The sequence below is a fragment of the Cryptomeria japonica genome, chromosome 8 (assembly GCF_030272615.1).
Source record: "Cryptomeria japonica chromosome 8, Sugi_1.0, whole genome shotgun sequence".
Taxonomy (NCBI): domain Eukaryota; kingdom Viridiplantae; phylum Streptophyta; class Pinopsida; order Cupressales; family Cupressaceae; genus Cryptomeria; species Cryptomeria japonica.
Window position 1 is genome coordinate 251,638,875 of NC_081412.1, and position 23,516 is coordinate 251,662,390.

Consider the following 23,516-nt stretch of genomic DNA (forward strand, 5'->3'; position numbering starts at 1 on the left):
TAGGGGGAATGGCGATAGGACACACTAAAGTAGGTGCACAAATATGAGGTGTGAATTGTACAAGGTTACAATTTATGACGCTACACTAAATATGTGTCATAAACATTAAGTCTCCCAAATGCCTTGAAATATTCCATGAAGATTGACATTTATTGAATCTACTTCATCCATCAATGTTTGGTTCCTTTTCCCACTAATTGGATGTATTTCATCATCTAGAAAAAAACAAGAGTATAGTTCACAAAATATTTTTCTAACACACTAAAATTACTTAAGGGTTGTCAATTTGATTATAAGAAATCTTAAAACAATGGAAGGAAGTAGACAAGTACACTATAAATCAAGCATGGCCAACCATATAATGTCACATGATCGCCATCTTCTCATGACTATTTGCAATGACACCATTTACATGAGAATAACAATTTCACTACATAATTAAAGTTTCAAATATAATTTTCACTTTATGACAAACTTGGGTCCAAGAACTTGTTCCAAAACACATAAATGCAGTTATAATTCACATATGTCCTCTTAAATTATATGCTTAATGAGAATGCAAAACGATTACAAACAAATGTATCATTGAATCACAATAACAAAATTTTTAACTAAAGAAATGAAAATAATTTTACTTAAGAAACCACAACGAAAAAACAATGATTGTGCTTAGTTTTGGTTCATTAGCGTCATGAATTGATACTCCTAATTTGTATAAACAATAACACATTTTAAAACAAGCCTCACTAAATCTTATCAATCCAATTTACACTAAAACAAAATTACACTAAAAAAAGAAGAGAATTAAGAAAAAGTGAGATTATTGGGGAATATGACCATTCTCATCCCCATTTTTTCAAGTGGTTACACAGATTTTGCTTAGTGTTTAGAAGAACCAAAATATTTGTCGAAGTTCAAATCTACATTAATTATCTATCTATTTTACACTTCAATTCCTTAGATGTCTACTATCTTGAGAAGGATAAGGGCACTAAAGGATTGTGCATATGTACATCTAAAAAATCAAGAAGAGGGCATGCACGTTGATTATAAATAGTTTAACATTCCAATACAACTATTACATCCACCTTCATTGATGTCCTTGTCAATGCATCAACCACTAATTGGTCCATGCATCTCCTCATTGATAGATTCATATGCTTGTGAGCTCTAAATATCATTCAAAAAGAACTTGACAATTCTTAGGGAAGAAGTCATGAAACATCATACTATGAAACCCATGCTACTTAACGCTTGATCAAATGGTTTGCACATTGTGACTGTGCATCTATTTGTTGACCCTTGGTGCCTTAACTCAAATTGATTGTCTTTCAATTAGCCATTTCTTACCAAAAATTGGAAGATAACACGTGTTTATAAAAAAATACATTGAACATAAAACTTCATTTACTTAAACACACAACAATTCAACTTTTAGACCTCTTAAACATATCCTTGACACACTTAAGTGCAATAAATGAATGAATGGAGGAATTTTAATGACGTCCACGAGACCAATAATCTAAGGGACCCAACACCAAACTCATGTCATCTTCATGTTCTTCTTGATATCTGCTCTTCAATTATGGATCTTTATAAAGAAACCAACAGTTTTGTGTAACCTTTCCTCTTTAAAAAATAGGTTCAGACAACCCTCTTTCAAGTTGTTCTCATACTACTTGAATATCTTGACAAGCAACGCACTCAAAAATTGATAATTATATGAAAAATAAATAATCACTAGGACGAAACTCCCTCATACCCCCAATCACTAAAACCATACCCAAATGGTACGGCCCTAGCCCACGATTCCATCGCCTCGCCACAACAAATGCATTTGTGATAAATAAAACGCATCGAAACCCTAAAGTCGAACATGCAATTACTACAAACCGCACACAGGGACCGCGTCGCTATCCGCAAAAAGCGTCTTGGTCACATGTAGCCGTCAGAAAACATTATATGTCGATTGTCGGCACTCCAGTAAGGAAAAAGGGCGAGGATTCTGTTTTTTTATAATTCATGCCTTGCACTGAAGAGGGCGCACCGAAAGGGCTTGAATTCGATGCAACTACTGTACCACAAGCCTAGCAATCTCGTCTTTTTGCCCGCATATTTACTCTTGGTTAGAAGAACCAGTACTTAAGAAAGGAGAGGAGCAAGGAAGAGTAGGATTGTTTGTGAGGCGGGCCCTGAGAAGGCCACAAGTATATGTCCATCTCATCGATCTTATTTCATGTCTCCCTTGCGTTCATTGCTATTTGCCCCTCTTGCCGAGGTTCGGCTACGGATCCTCCACACTCAATCGCAACAATACAATAGTACTTATCATTTTAATAGGGGGATTCTTCTCAACGCTCTTCAAACTCCCACCGCTCACGAATGATGGACGCTTCGCAGGTCAGCTAGGGTTTTCTCTCTTCCTTAACTTCGTTTTTCTTTTTGCTGTTGGTTTTTTTCTTAATATTTTCAAATGCTGCGATTTAATTTCATATGATTCTTTTCGTTGCTTTTTTCTTTTTTGATCGTTGTAAAGCCCACTTCCTTGTTGTAATCAGGATTTGTTGTATTTTTTAAACAACCCGTGTTCTGAAACCTGAACGTTCTGTGGCACATAGTGGGAAATTAATTGGAATCTGTAGTAGGGATAAGTCTGCTTTTGATGCAGGAGAGATAGAATTTTTGTATCCTCCAGAAAGTACTTTTTTGTTATTCTTCTTTGTATGAAGGTCGGGAACTTTAGCATATTGAAATTGGTTTGGCTTTTGAGCTGGAAATTTATAGAAACATAAAAACCTAAAATTTTAGACAGGCCTTACATCACACTATTGAGTTTCAGAATCAGCAGGATCGTTTTGGGCGTTATAGGAAAAACAATTTTTGGGAACAAACTCCATAATTTCAATCACCCAACACTCAATCTAAGTTGTCTAAAGGGTTATCAATTGTTTTGAATAAAAGCAGTCTTCCATTCTGGAAATTGTGTTCTTCTCTCATAGGAACTCGGAAGAAGATATTATTATATCAGACCGAGGGGCAGTTTCTAACCTTAAGTAATTCTTGTCCTTTAGAAGTCTTGACTGAATCGAGTTCACTTTACATTTGAGCTACCCGAGCTCGAACTCAAGTTTCTTTGAGACTGTGGGTCTCATAACTATGCACTTAACTTTTGATTTAAGAGCACTCGACAGTAACGCTGATCCTAATCACTTGGTACAGAAATTCACGTATGTAGGGAAGGGCACAATACTCCAAAGTTTAGGATTCACAGATTGTTTTAGCTTGATTGGGAAATCTACAAAAACTAACTTTATATCTAGTTTACAGTGCATCAGTATCTCGTGAAATCTGTGAATGTCTTGCAGCTGTTTAATTTTAGGATTGTAGAGTTTACCTGCTTGATACAAGAGATTGGTTAAATTCCCATTAGATGAACCTCAATATGCATATGTTTTTTTTTAGCATTGTAATACTAATTTTAAATTTCTGTTGTTATTTTTTTTCTCTACAGTTGCCCCGCAGCCTCCCAGGATGACTTGAGTTAGGGGGATTTAGTTTTAGTTTTCCATTAATATATTTTTTTGTGCAAGTTTCAAACTGTTTTTAGTTTGTTTTTTGTAGCTTGTTTACCTAAGGATTATTTGTTTTTTCAATTTCACCTTTCCATTATTGAATCCAATATAAACAAATTGCCACCTACGAAGGCACATTTGTCAGGTATCCTATTCTATATGCCAAATTTTTTAATTTGTATTTCCTTTTAAAAATATTAGTTATATGTTCAAAACCCTGAAGATATGTTGGACTCCAGTATTTTCTTAATTTAGTTTACTATAATTGTATGGAGCCTCTGTAGTTTTAGCCATTTCAAAACATTAAATGGACACATTTCTTGACCACATCATAGATGTGTCTAAATACTCAACCCTCAATGATTGCAATGCAGAAGATTTAACTCACAGAGGACCACACATAATAATGGATTTAAGCGTGTTGAGTGTCCCTACATAAAAGTGAGAGATGCAAATGCCAGTTGCAATGAGCCTTTGTTAATTTATATGATCACGCTACTAGAGTCCCTTTCAACTTCAATATTAATTTATCCTTTGTCCAAACCTATTTGAACTTGAAGTCCTTAAATCATAGCTTGATCACAGATACATAATTTGTAGCTTTGATATAGGTGAAAATATGAAATTTGTTTGATTGTACTGGACATATTGAAGGAGTAAAGCATTCAAATGAGGCAATCACTTCCTTATTACCATGCGAGGCCTCTCTGAAATCAGTTGCATATATTTGAGAAGAGATGGTTCTATTGGACTTAGTCCTTCATGTTGCTCTCATCACCTTTACCTCTAGCAAGGGAAGTGAGTCTCTATACATCTCCTGTGTGTTGATAAAATACTCAATTTTGATTCAGAGTCTTACGAATCAGCCCAGATTTTTGCCAGAAAATTAAATTTTTTATTCCTTAATCCATAACTGCCATAATATAAGATGTATATCCTGTTTTCATTTTCTTGCACTCTCATCTTATTTGTGCAGTCTCTTCTAGGTTGCTACAAGAACTTTGACACTAGTAGGCATCTCTCAAGAGAGGTGAAAGGATTACAATTTTCAAATTCAAGGCTTCTTTCACCTTGCATGGATTACAATTTTCATGGCCTCAAAAGAAAAAACCACAATATGTAGTCATGAACTATGGTATAGAGGAGCTTATATCACTTGTCTCAGCATCACTAGCTCAATAGTGGGTCTTGTGCTTACTTCTCAGAGAAGTCCTCAGTGTTGCTGCAGCCATAGTGACATTACGTGGGATTGAGATTGACTTCACTAACCAAAAATATAACTGCAGTTCAATGTAATGTCCACTTTTGGGATTGCCCTAAATCTGCCCTTGTAAATATTGAAGTCTGCTAATTTTCTCCCTTATTAATTCTGATATTAGATATTTCTCCCTTGATCCATTGACTTTCTTGTCTTCTTTGATCTTATGGATGATTCCTCCAAATCCTTCTTCTCAATTGAATTAATTTCTTCTTTATATTGTCAATTGTGGGAAGTCTCACCTCTTCATAAGAAATGAGTCATCACTCTTCATTGCTGCCCTTTGAGAATAATAAATTATTCTCCAAATTTATCTCTCTTGGATGTCCTCGTCAAATGAGACCTTCTCCTTTTTATATATTCCAATATGAGGGAGAGTCACACCTCTTCACCCTGTCTGCCCTTTGCAATAGTCACAACCTTCATAATTATTGCCTTTTGAAAGAGATAACCCTTCATTATTTCTGCTTTTTTAAGAGAACCACTTCCTTACTTACTTCCCATTCCTTCTTCTCCATTTACCTTTCCTTAATTCCTATGCTCCCATATTCTTTTCGTCTTCCTCATCTTTAAAATGAACGGTTCTCCTTTTTATATCTCATGCTTGAGGGAGTCACAACTCTTCATAGCATGCCGCTTGACTTTTCATTAAACTTAATTAACTTATAATTATAGTATATTATATTTTATTATTTATTTATATCTTAATTTAATTATTATTATTTATTATTAAATTCTATTTTAGAAAAGGGACATCACAGTCCACCCCACCCAAGATTGCTTGTCCTCAAGCAATGATCATGGAGTGTTCAAAATGATTCCCAATATGAAATGTCTTTGGAAACACACATGGAATAAACTTGCTGAAAACACCTCAAGTATGAACCAGACACGGAGCATACACATAAAAACACGAAGCATACACATGAATATATGTAGACACAGAGTATACACACAAATGCACATGTTAGATGCTTTATTTTCTCCTGAGCCAAAAAGTGTGCCTAACCCCAATCTTGCTGCTCATAATCTATTTTGACCTGGAAAGTGGGCCAAACCCCATCTTTCTCTTCATAATCCATTTTGAGCCAGAAAGTGTGCCTAACCCCATCTTTCTCTTCATAATCCATTTTGAGCCAGAAAGTGTGCCTAACCCCATCTTTCTCTTCGTAATCCATTTTGAGCCAGAAAGTGTGCCTAATCCCACATCCTTTTGCCCATAATCCATTTTGAGTCAGAAAGTCAGCCTAACCCAATCTTTCTCCTCATAATTTGTTTTGAGCCAAAAAGTGGGCCTAATCCCATCCTTCTACCCATAATCCATTTTTGAGCCAGAAAGTGTGCCTAACCCCAATCCTTCTACTCCTAATCCACTTCGAGCCAGAAAGTGGGCCTAACTCCAATCCTTCTACTCCAAATCCATTTTGAGCTAGAAAGTGGGCCTAACCCCAATCCTTCTACTCCTAATCCATTTTGAGCTAGAATGTGGGCCTAACCCCAATCCTCTGCTCTTAATCCATTTTGAGTGAGAAAGTGGGCCTAACCCCAATACTCCTCTTTATAATAATTGCACCACTTCATAAATCGTATCTTCTTAACTGGTTTCGCTTTAATCACACTTCATAAGATCAATTTGTCCTATTAAATAGAGATGATCCATGGAACAAGTCAGCCTCTTCTTAAAAACTTTTTACTATTAATCGATGTCTTCATTAATCATTGTTGTCTTGACAATTGTTTTAAATGAGCTTGCTGCCTTGACAAATATAATCGCTACCGTTAATCTGCAAATTGTCTTCAGAAGTTAATACTTGTCATATGTAATCACCATCTGGTTTGCTACAAACTAATGCATAGTTAAGGCTTTCCCAACCACAATCTGTTTGACTAACTAATTAAAATTCATCACAAAACTAATGCACTAGTTAAGACTTCTGATGACAATCTATTTGCTGATCTCTGTCACCTTCTTGTTTAATATAAGCAATGTAAAGTACTTCACCTGCATACGGAGTTCATCTTCAAGATTAATCTGGTCATAGAGATTAATAGCAACATTTCTACGACTTTAATGAATTTGAAGTCGCAATTTGAGTTTGCCTCAGCGCTGCCATGAATATACAGATTTCTGCCTTATCATTAATTTGCTGTCCATAATGATGATTGTTGCTTTGTTTGACTGATTTGTAATGTCACCACAGGCTGGCAGGAACAGTGCTCTGATACTACTTGTAGTGTCCCCTTTTGGGATTGCCCTAAATCTGCCCTCGTAAATATTGAAGTCTGCTAATTTTCTCCCTTATTAATTCTGATATTAGATATATCTCCCTTGATCCATTGACTTTCTTGTCTTCTTTGATCTTATGGATGATTATTGATTCCTCCAAATCCCCCTTCTCAATTGAATTAATTTCTTCTTTATATTGTCAATTGTGGGAAATCTCACCTCTTCATATGAAATGAGTCATCACTCTTCATTGCTGCCCTTTGAGAATAATAAATTATTATCCAAATTGATCTCTCTTGGATGTCCTCCTCAAATGAGACCACCTCCTTTTTATATCTTCCAATGTGAGGAAGAGTCACACCTCTTCACCCTGTCCGCCCTTTGCAATGGTCACAACCTTCATAATTATCACCTTTTGAAAGAATCATAACCCTTCATTATTCTGCTTTTTTAAGAGAATCACTTCCTTCCTTCCCATTCCTTCTTCTCCATTTACCTTTCTTTAATTCCTATGCTCCCATCTTTTTTTCTTCCTCCTCCTATTTCAAATGAACCGTTCTCCTTTTTATATCTCATGCTTGAGGGAGTCACAACTCTTCATAGCATGCCTCTTGACTTTTCATTAAACTTAATTAACTTATAATTATAGCATATTATATTTTATTATTTATTTATTTATATTTAACTTTAATATTTATTATTAAATCCTATTTTAGAAAAGGGACATCACATTCAGTTACTTGGAATTTAATAGGGGAAAAGTTGTGAACAATTGGGAAACTAGAAAATGCTGAAAAATTCATAAAAATAGGGGGATAAACACTGTTTTTGTTATTTCAAGTCAAATAAAGGAAAAAATGTTGCTTTTCTATCTGAGCAGCCCAGAATATTTTTTATTTTTTGCTTTTTAAAACCAAAGCAGGGGGTTTTGGGAAGCAGATCCCAGTGGGGTTGATGTACAGTGCAAATTAAGGTCTTTAAAGCCACAGGCACCTTCATGGCACATGCTATGTTTCATAATTTTATAACCAAGCTCCAAACCTTTAAAAAAGTATAGAAGGTATGCATAGAGCAGTAATAAGAAGGTTGAAACAGATATTCACTGACCTAATCTATCCAATGTCTGGTTACTTTGGTAAAATCCAGATGTTCTATGGTGAAATCCAAGTCTAGTCACACTTTTGTATTTCATATTGGTTTTGAGGGTCTATTGGTTGTCTGGCTTTAACCTGTAGGACTTGCGAGTCTTGGCGAGTCTGTTGAAAATGCTCATTAGGGAAAGTTTAGGTTGGATATTCAAGGAGGTAGTTGATTCCACAAAGAAACTCTCCTAAAACTCAAATTTGAGGAACTACTAATGATGGATAAAAAGCTAGTAATGTGAGCTTGCTTGCAAGATCTATGTTGTGAAATAGGGGTGGTGGCCCCTGTTGAGCAAAGATAGAGCAATGACCATCAAAATGAGAGCAGGGGTGTTGAAGAGTCTTAGTAATAGTACGTCACAAGGATGGACAATGTCTCATTGTCTCCATCTTTATGTGAATCGATAGTATCCATAGGGCATTTAATGCTTCCAAATATGTGATCTATATAACTAGGGAAGCAATCAATCTTTTAAGTTTTTGATCAGCATGAAGTGATCTATGCCTAAAATTGGTTACATAAAAAAAGACAATGCATCTTTGACCAGGGTAGTGGCAGAAGGTGGATACAAAACTATTGAATATTTGTACGAACAATGGTATCTACACACATTTTATGGTATATTTGTGTAATGTCCTCTAATTGTGAATGCCCTAATTTTGCCCCAAATCACAAATTCCAAGTGAAACAACGGTAGGGTTAGAAATATCATTCACCTGATTGAGACCTTGCAAACATGTTAGATAATCATTGAAAACATAATTAAACACATCTTTGTTAGAAATAATAAGCAAAACATAGATCTCATTACTAGGTTTAGGAACATTAGCATGATCATAAGACATATAACTCATTGATGGAGTTCAACCGTAAGGAGGATAGGATAAAGAGGTATGTTAGGGTGCCTGAATGTTCCTCTACCCTAGGCCCAAGTGTGGGTATTTAATCCCTCTTGGCTACATGGGACCATTCGTTCACCACCATGAGGTGGTGTACCTAGTGAGGATTCCTGTAGCCGTTCCCCTCACCATTCTTTGTTTTTCTTCCCTTAGGTTCTGAATTCCTTAATCCCATGGTCAATCATGATAGGGAAGTTGAGATGACTACAGTAGGGTGTCCCGAGAATCCTTCCCTCCTAAGCCCAAGGGCAACACTCCTTCTGCCCTCTTGCTCTCATGGGACCATTCGGTCACCACCATGAGGTGGCGTACTTAGGAGAGGATCTCATCGCTGTTTCCCCTCCTTGTAATCCCTTGATGCCCCTATCATGGCTGATTATAATAATTAAGCAGAACATATAAAGAATCCTATATTATGGCATATATATATATATATATATATAAATCATTATTCAGCAATTATTAGATATAAATAATATTCACTATGCTATGTATAAGGAACTCATACCAAACCCACAATATATGTTTGAACTGCTGTATTTGATCTGATCGATTATTGCAAACAGTAATTCACATTATTAAACACAGATATTTATGTTAGATTTAAGCATTCATGTCTGCATACAATCTGGTATGAATATATACATATGCATAAGTAATACAGTTATTCCCTCATGCCACAATATTTGAAGAAGTTATTATAGAGTTTGGTTTGCTGCATATATTATTGTTTCTGCTGTTGATTGATGCCTGCACTTTTCTGTATTAAACCCAGAATCTGAATTTCTATTCCCTCCTCTTCATATTAATTGATTACTCTTTTTATACCTTCATATCTCATTGAGGAGACACATCTCCTTGGAAAGAGATATTCCTTTAAAGGGTCGTGTCTCTTAATTTCTGTCTTACTATTTAAATCAGATCTGCGCTTCTGATTGTAGATTCAAGTTGCTGTTTCAAATGAAGTTCTTTTCTCCCTTTTATACCTCATGTTTGAGGGAGTAACAACTTTTCATTTTATGCCCTTTTGACCATTTAGTTATATATTTTAATTTATTATTAGTATTTACTATTAAATCCTATTTAAAAATGGGGACATTACAGTCCAACCCGCCCAAGACTGCTTGTCCTCAAGCCATGATCATGGAGTGTTCAAGATGATTCCCAATATGAAATGACTTTGGATTTTGCAACTTCTAACTTTGCTTTTAATGAAGATCTAACTCCTTGGTAAAAAATTATAATTCCCTCTTCTCCAAATAAAAATCTTTATTCTGCACCAGAATTTCTTCATAGATAGGCAGTAGGAATCTCATAATGTTATCTTGGATCATATACATTGTTTGAGAGCTAATTAATCCTTTGTCATAAATGTGTTTTAGTTTCTTTATTGATGATTGACTACATCAGATATGAAATAGCTATGTTGTGTATAGCAGATAAGAGTGTGAAATGGTAATGTTAACTATGCTTCATAAAATGGAGGGCTCATGATGTTAGGAATTTGTTCACAGCAATCATAGATATGCCAAACTCGGAGTATACACATAAAAACACGAAGCATACACATGGATATATGCAAACATGGAGCATACATGCACATACACTTATTGTTAGATTTCTTCTCATTGACTAGAATGCATCCATTGATTTTTCTTTTTTTTCTCTGCAGGCTGGTAGGATCAATGCTCAGATACCAATTGTAATTCCCCTATTTGTGAATGCCCTAATTTTGCCCCAAATCACAATTTCCAAGTGAAACAAGAGTAGGGTTAGAGATATCATTCACCTGATTGAGACCTTGCAAACATTTTAGATAATCATTGAAAACATAATTTTACAAATCTTTGTTAGAAATAATAAGGAAAACATAGATCTTGTTATTTGGGTTTAGGAACATTAACTTGATCATAAGACAGATATAACTCATTGATGGAGTTCAACCAAAGGGAGGCTAGGATGAAGAGGTATGTTAGGGTGTATGAATGTTTCTCTACCCTAGGGCCAAGAGCAGATATTCAATCCCTCTTTGCCTCATGGGACCATTCGGTCACCACCAATGAGGTGGCATACCTAGTGAGGATTCCTGTAGCTGTTCCCCTCACCATCCTTCGTTTATCTTCCCCTATGATCTGAATTCCTTAATCCCATGGTCAATCATGATAGGGAAGTTGGGATGACTACAGTAGGTTGTCCTGAGAATCCTTCCTTCCTAAGCTCAAGGGCAACACTCTTTGTGCCTCCTTGGCCTCATGGGACAATTCGGTCACCACCATGAGGTGGCGTACTTAGGAGAGGACCTCATCACTGTTTCCCCTCTTTGTAATCTCTCAATGCCCCTATCATGGCTGATTATAATAATTAAGCACAACTTATAAAGAATCCTCTCTCTCTCTCTCTCTCTATATATATATATATATATATATATATATATATCAACAACATATAATTAATCAGCAATGAGCAGATATAAATAATATTCACTATGCTATGTATAAGGAACTCATACCAAACCCACAATATTTTTTCGAACTGCTGTACACTTAATTTATTATTAAGTCCAATCTGATCTGATCGATTATTGCAAACAGAAATCCACATCATTAAATACATAGATATTTATGTTAGATTTAAGAATTCATGTCTGCATACAATCTGGTATAAATATATGCATTCACATAATAGACATAAATACATATGCATAAGTAATACAGTTATTCGCTCATACCACAATAATTGAAGAAGTTATTATAGAGTTTTGTTTGCTGCATATATTATTGTTTTTGCTGTTGATCGATGCTTGCACTTTTCTGTGTTAAACTCAGAATCTGAATTTCTATTCCCTCCTCTTCATATTAATTAATTACTCTTTATACCTTCATATCTCATTGAGGAGAGACACATCTCCTTGTAAAGAGATGTCCCTTTAAAGGGTCACGTCTCTTCATTTCTGTCTTATTATTTAAATCAGACTTGTACTTTTGATTGTAGACTCAAGTTGCTGTTTCAAATGAAGTTCTCTTCTCCCTTTTCTACCTCATGTTTGAGGGAGTCGCAACTTTTCATTTCATGCCTTTTGACCATTCATTAAACTTAACTAAATTTTAATTATTTTAATTTTATTTTTTTATATTTTAATATATTATTAGTATTTATTATTAAATCTTATTTCAAAATGGGGACATTACAATTTGACAGTAGAAAATGAGTACTCTCCACTCTCGGAGGGAATACAGATGATAATCCCTCTCAGTATGTAAAATATGGAGGTCTGTCTCAACACAAATCTAACCTGAGCAAACTTGCAACTAGTCAAGGGGAATTCCAACAAGAGCAAACTTCAATGCATAAGCATCTAGGGGATTGGGCAACCTTGCATACACCAAAAACGTTTCTTGTTTTCATTGCTTGCTTATGTTTTTCAGTTCTCGATGTTGTGATAAGAATTAGACTTTGGTTTTTTGTTTATGTTTGTTTGCAAGAATGATTGAACCCTTTTGGTAACACAAAGACAATTGGTTGAGGAATTGTTGCTGCATGACAGCACAATTGGCCAAGGAAATTGGAACCCTCCTAGTATTGTCTAGGATTACTTTCATCACCTAGAAGCTGTGTGTCATCAAAACGAGTTCTGGAGTTCATTCTTTATACTATGGATTGGTGTTATACTCAAATTTGTTGGGATTTTCCCCTTGAGCCTCGAACCTCTCTTCCTCAATTGTTTCATAATGTTGGACCCAATTGGATTTGTGTCATCATTGGAGCTGATATGCATGTTGGTGAGTTGGAATCCAATGTAAATCCATCACGGGAACATCGTATGGAGTTGCAAGAATGTAGCATCTAATCAACCAATGAGAAAGCTTAGTTTGCCTAGGATTAGTGAAGATAATTAATGCAATACATTTTGTACAGGGCATGTCCTCTCACTTCATTGGCATTGTGTAACCACTTAGCATAAAGAGCTGGCATGTTGTGGTTGGGATTGTTGAAGTATGTAGCGGCGGGAGATATATTCCTTGAGAGGCCGATGCTCATTAAGAACTGCCGCCCACTTTAAATAATGTTTATTTAATTATTAAGAGGACGCGTCTCTTAAGGTTGACTCAAGGAGGAGTCACCTCTATTACTAGACGTCTCTCTTCACCTTTGAATAGTCGCCTCTATTGGAGGCCGATTATTCAAGAAGGGGTACGATCCACATATTTATACATAAGGCTGGCTCATTCACTTGCATCAAATACACATACATTTTCAGTTTGCTTCATACACTCATACACAGCAGTTCGAATACATGTTCAAGGAGATTAATACTTGCTCTTGTTAATAAAGAGGTGCTCTTATATTAGTTGCAGATCGATCTGGTAACTGATCTCATTATTGGCCTTGTGTTTGGCCACATTGTAATCAAATTGTTTCAATATATATAAGAAATATTGTTGCTGGGTTTTTCCCTTCAAGTGGGAGGGTTTTCCCAGGGTATATTGCTGTGCCAATTGTTCAATAATTGTTTGATTTCTGCTTAATTTAATTCTGATCATAAAAACAACAGGGATTAATATGTTTAATGTAATACATTTTGCATGTGGAATGCTATCTCACTTCATTGGGATTATGTAATTGCTCAACATAAAGAGCTGCCACTTTGTGGTCAATGTGTTTTCTTTTCAAGCTCTTCCTTATGGGTTTTCTAAAAGTTCATTTATTTGTGTGTGTAGCTAGTGACTTCGTAGGTAGCTGGTTCCTTAGAAGAAAATGTTGATAGTATGTGGTCAACGTGCCAACTCTTTAAGCTCTTGCTTTTGTGATGGATTTTTCAAAGTCCATAGTTATCAAACAATTTGGATGCACTTTTTACACAAATAACTATTAATTATTAAAGTCTAATAAATGATACACATCAATTTTAATTCATAATTAATTTTATAAGAAGTGTATTTAGAATGTTGGAGCCCATTGATATACTGTGGCAGCAGTCCTTTCTCCTTGTGCTGTAGGATAGTCATTCTGGACATGACCCTCTCGAGAGCAGTATGTGCACCATATTTCCTTAGCTTTCTTTTGTTCTCCTTTTGCTATGACTTCACTTTGAATGGTTAATTCTATATTTGTAACTGGAGGTCCTTAAGAGCTTTCTTAGTTTCATCTTTTTTTGGCTTCCTCTAGGGCTGTGCTTCAATCCAGTAAGCCATTGTAATGAGGTTTTTATGAGAGTCAAAGACTCTACCATGCAAAGCCATTTTAAAATCCTTTTGCAATCCGGATGTAAACCATTCTTTTCGCGTCTTCGATAGTGGTCCTTCCAATTTGCAACAAACCTCTTTGAACCTTTTGTCATAGGCTTTAACTGACTCATTCTCTCTTTGTACCAACTATCTCATTTTGTTGACACTTTCAGTAGAGATGGCTGGAGTATCAAAATTTACCAAGAAATCATCCTTAACCTCAAACCCAACTGCTGCTATGTTGAGGATAAGTCTTCATATACCAATCTAGTTCATCTTTTTTTAAAGAGGACACAAAGTCCAATAATCTCTACCTATCTTCTTGTACACCTTTTCTCTCTTCTAGGGGACTATAATAGGAACACATCTTTTGCGGCTTTATTGGTGTCCTCACTGAAGTTTGGTATCTTGATTGATGCTTCCGTTTTATGTGATTTCTTCTCTGGTTTAGGTTTTCGGATTTGAGGACTTTGCTTTTTCACCTTTATAATACTTTGAACTATCTGGGGCTTCTTGTCTTTGCCCTTATCTCTCTTTAATTGAATATTGAAGAACTCACTTCCCAACTTCGCTTCCCAAGCAATTTCTTGCGTTACTTTTTCTCCTAATCTTCTTCTTCTCTTTTCTGTAGTATTTCTTCGATCGGAATTCTCCTACTCTTATATGGTTGTGGGGAGTATCTTGGTCAGGGAGTTGTAACTCCTCAAAACAACATTTCATCTTTTTATTTGTAGGTGACATTTGATTGGTTAGCGACCTAAACTCTTTGCCCGAATTAAATTTAACTTCCTCTTCTTTATTTTTGTCCCTTTTTTCTTAATTTCCTTATACTCTTATTAACTAATTTCTCCAAGTATGCTTCAGTCAAGGGTGAGACCTTCACTAGAGTTTTTAGAAAGTCCATAAATTTGTCATCTAATTTGATTGTTATATTTGAGAAGTCCAATTTGTTTTTAGAGTTCATGGAAGGTTGCAATAGGGTAGGAGTTGCCATGCTACTACATTCCCCTAACAACAATCTTCTAGATCTTCCATATTCTTCAAGAGTCTTCTCCAAACTGTTTAATAATTGTTCTACCTTATTTCGGCTTGAATTTGATCATTCTGAGGTCTTTTTGTCCGTTTCCTTGTTGTTTTTCTTCTTTTTCTTGGCATCACCCACATTGCTGCACTCAGCAACACCCCTACTTGTGCGCTCTAATCTCATTTTCGCCGTAATATCCATCTTCTTGCGGTGTCTTTCCTTTCTTTCCATCCTCTAGGCTTGTCATTGTCATTTTCTTTCCTAGTTCAATTTGCTCTTTGATTTCTTTTGTATTTATTTTGTCTTCTGTTGCCATGGGTGTTTTTGTTTTGGGATTGCATTACTCCTTTATTATTCCCCATGGTAGTTATCCACAAACTTTTTTTATTGGTCACATCTTTTCAAGGATCCCTTCAATATTTCTTACCCCCTTTCCACTCCCCATCCCCTTGGCGCCAAATCCCCTCCCCTCTCACAGGGTAGACATTATGAGGACAAGATTGCAGATTTTCATATCCTTCTTATCGTCTCCTTATCTTCTCTATTCAGTATATATTTTTGAATTTGAAAAATTTCTGTACTTGTCCTCAACAAGACTTAACCAGGGTCCTAGCAACGGAACTAATGTCAGCAGGAAGTCTGGGGACACAAACTGAAGTTTTGAACCCCAATGACTTTCTAGTGTTGTCTTATACCCCAGTTTCAGTCATATTAAAGAAACATGGAATTAAATCCGGATAGAAGATTATCTATTTAACAGAATATACACCCTTATATTACCTTATATTCCCTTATATATTCACATCATATTGAGACCCAAAAGTATTTGTATCATTGATATTCATTTAGTACATCATATACACCCTTATATTACCTTATATTCCCTTATATATTCGCATCATATACATTCCTTCTTCATATTCTATCTTTCTTTATACATCTATAACATCTTTGTACTATATCCTTAGCATTTGTGGTCATATCTTATAATATATTTGTATCTACAAGATCAGACTTGAGCCATAATTAGTATCTCTAATCTATATGCTATATTCCAACTCTTAAGCTTCCGAGGCCTGATGTGGCATGTCATCCAGAAGTTTGTTTGGGTGCTCTTTCCCTGCCAATAGACTACTTCAAGAGGGGTTGATCCATGGTTTTGAGGCTTAAAAAGCCTTTAGCACACCCCATTGTCATGTTCCCGATTTTTAAAGTGACAATTAATTAAATTGATTTTTATTAAGTCATCAAGAATAAATAAAATATCCTATATGATGACTTAATATTAATAAATTTAATTAAATAAGCAATAAAATATTATAATGTCATTTTATTAAATAAAGATTTCCAACGGAATCCCCCACCTCCACGAAGGGGTCTTATGATATCAACATACTTCCACAAAGGAGAATCAGAATTTGGTTGTTCATTATTGGCATTGCCTATGGAGGAAGAGGTAGATGCCATTGTATTACTATGGGAAGAAATTTTATACACATTCAATATAAAAACAAGAGAATGGAAAGAAAAATAGGTAGATCTTTTAGTTTTGGACAGTTATGAATCAAAGAGAAATGAAAAAAATTAATGAAATTAAACAAAAAAAATAAAATGAAAAAACACTTACCTCTTTCACCCAATAGAAGCTTGCAAAGGAGTAGGATTGAAGAACAAACACTTGATCAAGCTTCACAATTGATCTTCCAACTCCCTCTTGCTGAACCAAACTTTTGTTCAATCACCTATTTGCTCCAGCTCAAGAGAAAAAAATCTATTTGCACAACAAATGAGACATAAAACCCAACATAAGTTATTATAAAAGCACTTTTTAGGGTTGTGGATGTCAAAAGACTATTAAATTTGCAAAAAAAAAGCTTTTTTTGGTGGACTGGTTCGCCCGTGGTCCGCCGAAATTCGTCTTGGTCCGCCTGGGTTCAAACCTGGTCCGAGCAGTTTGAACCAGGTCCTGTGGTCATGGACCTTGTCCAGACCCACAGTCAAACTGGACTGGAACCAGGGCCTAGCATAGGTGAACCAGACATCCTAGCTTGCACCCTTAGTTGTGATGAAATTAAATCACATACACCTGCTTTCAGATAGAGATCATCTCTTCCAGCTTAACGAGATATATTTTGATACATTGAGAAGAAAAGAAGAAAAGTAGAAAAGCTTACCTATGAGCGTAAGGCAACTATGGACTCCCTGAAGAATACTTAAATGACCCTCAAAGAATCAGAAAAAATAAAATTGATGAGCTTTGTGTGGAGTTGAGCTCAATACATTCTTCATCATCCGAGTCATCTACAACAGCCACACCCAAAGAGCAACAACTTAATATGAAAATTGTGAAGAGTACACACGTAGAAGAAAAATTCATGGGTCCTCAATGTGAAGTTTGTAGAAGGGAAGATGAAGATATAACTTGCAACCATGGGACAGAAGTTATGACAGGAAATATGTTTGGTTTACAGTTGGAGACAGCTATTGTTGATGATCATTTACTCATGAAAGGAGAAGGGATTAATTTCTATAAAGACATCACACAAAGGCACGAGGAAATGACTGATTTAATAGCTTGGAACAGCAGCTCCTTATCTTTGCAGAATCATGAGTTGGCAGCCCATATACATGAAGATGTCAAGGTTATGGAGTCTTCCAATGTTGGCAATCAAGATTTGAGAGTCCAACAGGAGGCAGTTGTTACGAATCTAGGTCACAAGAGGTCTGAGTTTGCTTATATCAGCATGGAAGATGTAAAGAAGACACATAGTATGGGTGTTGGTTGGCCACAAAGAGCTAGGGAGGCAAAGTTGCTGGCTGCCCGAACAAGACAGCACTTACAAGAGGTCAAGGAATGCTGCGATCATATAGATCAAGCAAGACAATGAAGAGAAACCCTTCCTCGATCACTATTTCTTCCAAGGGAAGTGAACTTGGAGTTGGAGCATATAGGGGATGATCCTCTTGGGTGGAGCAAGCAAGAACATTCAGATTGGTGTGAACAAGAGAAGAGGGATGGTTCAGAAAATTTTGTTGGAATATTCACTTTGCATCCTGTGGTACGTGAGCTTTCTCTATTAGAGGATCCTTTGATGACTCAAAGCATAGAGGAGGATGGGATAGTTGATTATACACGAGATGGATCAGCCATTCGTGTTACACCTATGCATGTAGAGGCAGGCATAAGTGTTTTGGTTGGGCTCTTTGTCATTCATGGAATATTTGAGGAGTTATCTCTCCTAGAGGTTCTTATGGTAAAACTCACATTTTTTGGATCAGCCTATGGAGTGTCCATGGATGGGGGCATCATGGATGGGGCATCAGTGATGCAGTTTTGTTTAAGCATGTAGACTCTCTTGGAGAAGCTACTATTACACTTCCACCTCATGAATTATCATGGGAGTGTGAAGTTGCTAAATTTTCAAAGCATGAAGTGTGCATAAGCAATTTTCTTCATGTCGGGTGGCATTTACTTGGAGTGAATAAGTCCCAGCTGAGCCTTGGTACATGGCAAGCTGAAACCAGAAAGATTTTAGGGACAGTCGCTGATTGGGGGAGTTGGAGAGGATTGTATTGTCTTTCTTTTATTGGAGGATGGCTTATTGATAACTTCCATCATCCATTGTCATTGGAGGTACTTATTGCTTCACTTGGTGTGAGATTCTCAGTCAAATAGATGCTGTCCTCATTTACAACAGCAGCATATGGTATATTTGCATGTCTGGTTATGCAGTTAAGATGATCATTGTTCACATCCTTGGGAACTCATACAAACTTAGATGGACATGGGGCGTTGGTGGTATGAGAAGAGACTTCCATCCTCCCACTTTTTGTGGGTATAAGAGAGTGATGATTTAGGATTTGTCAATCAGCTTGTTAATGGGAATGTTTCAGGATAACTAAATCGCAGGATTCAGCACTGCTGATTGCATCAGATTGGAGCAGCAAAGTGATGTAATATTTTTCATATGGTTAGTTTGGGATCTGTTGTGACCATTTCACACATCGCCCCATTTAAAATGGGGACCCCCTCTTTTTGCTCGTTTTTGCTCGCCTTTCGCTTTGCTTTTTAGGGTTTTGGTAGTTTGTTAGTTGTCTGGATTAGGGTCAAGCCTTAGGGTTTCCGTTACTGTCTTTTCAGGCCAGAGCCCAGTCAATTTTGAGAGCTTTTTAAGCTTCCTCTCGCAGGATGCAATTTTGAATGGAATGAATTTGCCAGAATGGTCTATTTTCAATTGGAATTTTGAGTGCAGAGTCTTAATTTGTCTAAGTGTTGATGATGAAATTGCGAGTTTTGTCCAATTGAGTAATTTTGACCAAATTTTGAGTTTTTTGATATTTGATCCTGGGCGTGAGGAATGATTTGTTTTTGCCTTGTGAAGTGATTAAACTTGTGAAATCATGATATTTTGGCCTGTAGGAGCAAAATCGCTCCTGTCCCTCAGTGAAGGACCGGAGCTTGTTTTCAAAAATCTTACTGTCTCTGCAGGATCAAGATGATTTTTCGAATGGAAGTAGTAAAGAAAGGCGTGATCTTTCCGTTGAATATAAATTGAAGAATTTCACGAACACAGAAATGCCTCAGGAAGCAAAATCGCTCCTGTCCCTCAGTGAAGGACCGGAGCTTAAAATCAAATATTGCTTTGTCCTTGCAGGATTTTAACAACTTGACGATTTAAAAAGGTCCAAGGCGATGCATTTTATCAATTGAATATAATTTGAAGACACAAACATGAAGAAAGTGGACCAAATTGCAAAAATCGCTCCTGTCCCTCAGTCAGGGACCAGGGCGAAATCCATTGTAGCTCCCGTCCCTCTCCCAGGGACCAGAGCGAAATCCTTCATAGGGCATGTTCTGGGCGAAGATCAAGCAAGTTTTAGGATTGAAGGCAAGAAAGGAGGTGAATTGAACCCGTTGAGGATAAATTGAAGATTACAAAACGTCAACAAGGGATCCAAATGCCCAAGTTCGCTCCTGTCCCTCAGTCAGGGACCAGAGCGATTGTTGTCTTAGATGATTTTCTTGCCAAGTTTGAACGATTTCCAAGCCAAAGGTGAATAAAACGGAGCATTACAAGACCATTGAAGATAATTTTTGAAGTTAGCAAAGTGAGATGAAGCCTACAAGAGCAAGTTCGCTCCTGTCCCTCAGTCAGGGACCAGGGCGAAATGATGTTTATTTTGCTTTCTACCTAAGTTCAAACCTCTCCAAGTCAATGTAAAGGGTGGTAAGGACGTTTTAAGGCATCTCAATGAAGAACAAAGCATCAAAGGTTGCCAGTATTGAAAGATTTGCATCAAATGTTCAAGTTCGCTCCTGTCCCTCAGGGAGGGACCAGAGCGAAATCTTCATGAGGCTCTAAATTTTGAAGGATTACCAAGCATCAAGTATCCAAGGAGATCAAAGGGACTTTATTTTGCACGATGAAAGTAATTGCAAGTCAATAGAGGCAAAGACAAGCTCAAAACCTTGAAGTTCGCTCCTGTCCCTCAGGCAGGGACCAGAGCGATATTGACTATATTGGCCAAATCTCTCAAAAATCACGTTAGGTCAAGGTTATGCGAGATGATAAAAGGTCCAAGGTATCTTTAGAGGATGATGTACAAAGGTTCCAAACGTCAAAAGTCTATCAATCAAGCCAGAGAAGCTATATCGCTCCTGTCCTTTGGACAAGGACCAAAGCGATTTTTATTAAAACACTCGTTTCCTTCAAAATCAAGACAAGGCAGGGTCGCGCAAGATTAAGGACGTCGTTTGGAAGGCAATGAACGAGAAGTTAAAGGTTAAGTACGAAGAATGTTGGCTAAAACACAAGGATCGCTCCTGTCCCTCTCCAAGGGACCAGGGCGATGATCCTCCAAACATCTAAATGCCTTAATACATCAAGTGAAACAAGCGTGGGATGAAGAAACCATGTTATTATTCGCCTTATAAAGAGGATTGGTGATTTAAAAAGCCAGATCAAAGGGAAACACCAGGATCGCTCCTGTCCCTCTCCAAGGGACCAGGGCGATATTTGCTAAAACACTTGTTATCCTTCGAAGATCATGACAAAACAAAGTTGCAAAGGGTTTGAAACGTTGCTTGAAAGGTAATGAACGTGGAGTTGATATCAAGAACGGAGAATTTCAAGTAAAACATAAGGATCGCTCCTGTCCCTCTCCAAGGGACTAGGGCGATATCACATTTAGAGGCACTCATTCACACAGGCAAGTCACTTAAGTTTGAAATTCCTAGCAAAAACGCCAACTTCAACGTAAGGATGAAGATTTTGAACGCCAAAATTGCAAGAATCAAGACCAAGTTGATGGATCGCTCCTGTCCCTCAGTCAGGGACCAGGGCGATGAGGTTTGCACTTATCCACTCTCCAATTTTGGCGCTCAATCAAATATTTTTGAATTTATTTTAAATGCTAAATTTGATAAGCTTTGAAAATTCAATTAAATAGCATTTAAAATTTGCGCTAGAACATTAATTAATTATTGCCTTGTAAAAAGATCGAATTTATTAATTAATAAACGATGGCATTTAATAATTAATTATTAATTATTAATTTAAAATTAAATGGAGCGCTTGGATTGTGAGGTCGGCCCTTGTTATTTATTTAAAAATCATTTTATTTGCTATATTTTGCCAAGGTCGGCCTAGTGGTAATTGTGGTATGAGCGCTTATAAAGGGGAGATGAAGATTGTTATTTTCACATTCTCATTTTACCATTTCAAGTGCGATTTGAGGAAGACAAAGGGAAGTGCGAATTGTGTGTTAGAGGTGCGAATTTTAGCTCAAGCAAGGGAGGCGCAAGTATCATCAAAAGGAAGTGCGAACCTTAAGTTTCATTTGTGCAAGTTTGCCAAGGATATTGGAAGATCACGTTAAAGACTTGAAGGGTGGCGAAGTTGCTAACTTGAAGAGGAAATCACGTTGAAGCCATCTAATATCGATTTTGCCTGGGCGATTTTTTTTTCATTTTTCATTTTTGTGTTAGCTCTCAAGAAAGGTATGGCGATATTGATTTATTGTTTTGATTTTGAACGTTGATCGTCATAGCTTAAATTTTGAATTTTGAATTTTGAATTCCCCTAGCTCAATCGTTTTTTAGGAAATGATAACTCAAAGACTTATCATGAAGTTTCCTAAAAATAATCTAATCTATTTTATGCATTGCAATATCTAGTTACTTATTGTGAAATGTTGTGTAGGTATGGCGACCCCTAAGGCGGGAGCATCCACCAGTCGTCCAGCTCTCATGAAGGAAGATCAAAAGACAAAGAAGTGGAAACCAAGATCGTGTCGAAGTGGAGCAACATTGGAGATACTAACTTGGGCAACTTCAGCACGAAGAAGTTTCGAGATGTCCCTTACATTGGCAAGCCATCACCTGTCGCCTGGAGGATAATTGAAAGTGGTATCATTAAGGCGGCCGACTTCCCTCCAGCAGTACAGTGTCATGAGTTGATGATCGAGTGTGCTCGTCATTATGATCCTCAATCCAGAACGATCGTGTCCAAGGAAGGAAACACTTTGGCGTACCTTTCAGAGGAAGCTATAAGTGAGGCTTTCCATCTTCCAGAGCACAGAGATATGGTCTACAAGAGCATAGAAGGAGCCAGGTCAATGTACGAAGATGATCCAGATGCTTGCCTAAGCATCATTAACAAGAACTGGTTACTCAAGAGTCGTCCTCGCCTGAGCAAGGTACCGAACACACCACACATGATTGATTTCCAGGAGGAGTACAGAGATTTGATTACAATGCTCAACCGAGTCACAGGAGCCCCTCAGGCTTTTTACTTTGAAAAGTGGATGTTCTACTTCATCCAGGTGATAGTTCAGGGTAAAGGAACAATTCATTGGGCTAGAATGATTAGCCATTGCTTGGACGTACAGTTGAGGAGACTCAAAGCTACCAAGTCCTTCCACATGAGTTCATACGTCATCTATGCCTTGATCAGGAGCTTCGAATACGCAGGACTACCTCACAGAGGAGTGATTGGAAGAGGACCCGGCGAGGTCAGAGTTTGTGATTCCTATGTCCACTTGCATCATCCGCCAGGAAGCAACTACAAGTTAGTTAATGATACCTTCACTATGAACATCACAAGGACGTTGCAAGGTGGGATTCACAACAGATTATCTCAGGATGCACAGGAACTAGTAAAGAGGTA

General features: G+C 36.9%; 1 protein-coding gene across 2 annotated transcripts in view; it reads left to right on the forward strand.

The window, feature by feature from the left end:
- Positions 1 to 1,978: 1,978 nt before the first annotated feature.
- Positions 1,979 to 23,516, forward strand: part of LOC131059997 (ubiquitin carboxyl-terminal hydrolase 24) — a 44,225-nt gene continuing 22,687 nt past the window's right edge. For both annotated transcript variants that reach the window (XM_057993078.2, XM_057993079.2), the window contains exon 1: positions 1,979 to 2,400. In XM_057993078.2, coding sequence (XP_057849061.1) covers positions 2,383 to 2,400 — 18 coding nt within the window. In that variant the 5' untranslated portion in view covers positions 1,979 to 2,382. The remainder of the gene's footprint in view (positions 2,401 to 23,516) is intronic.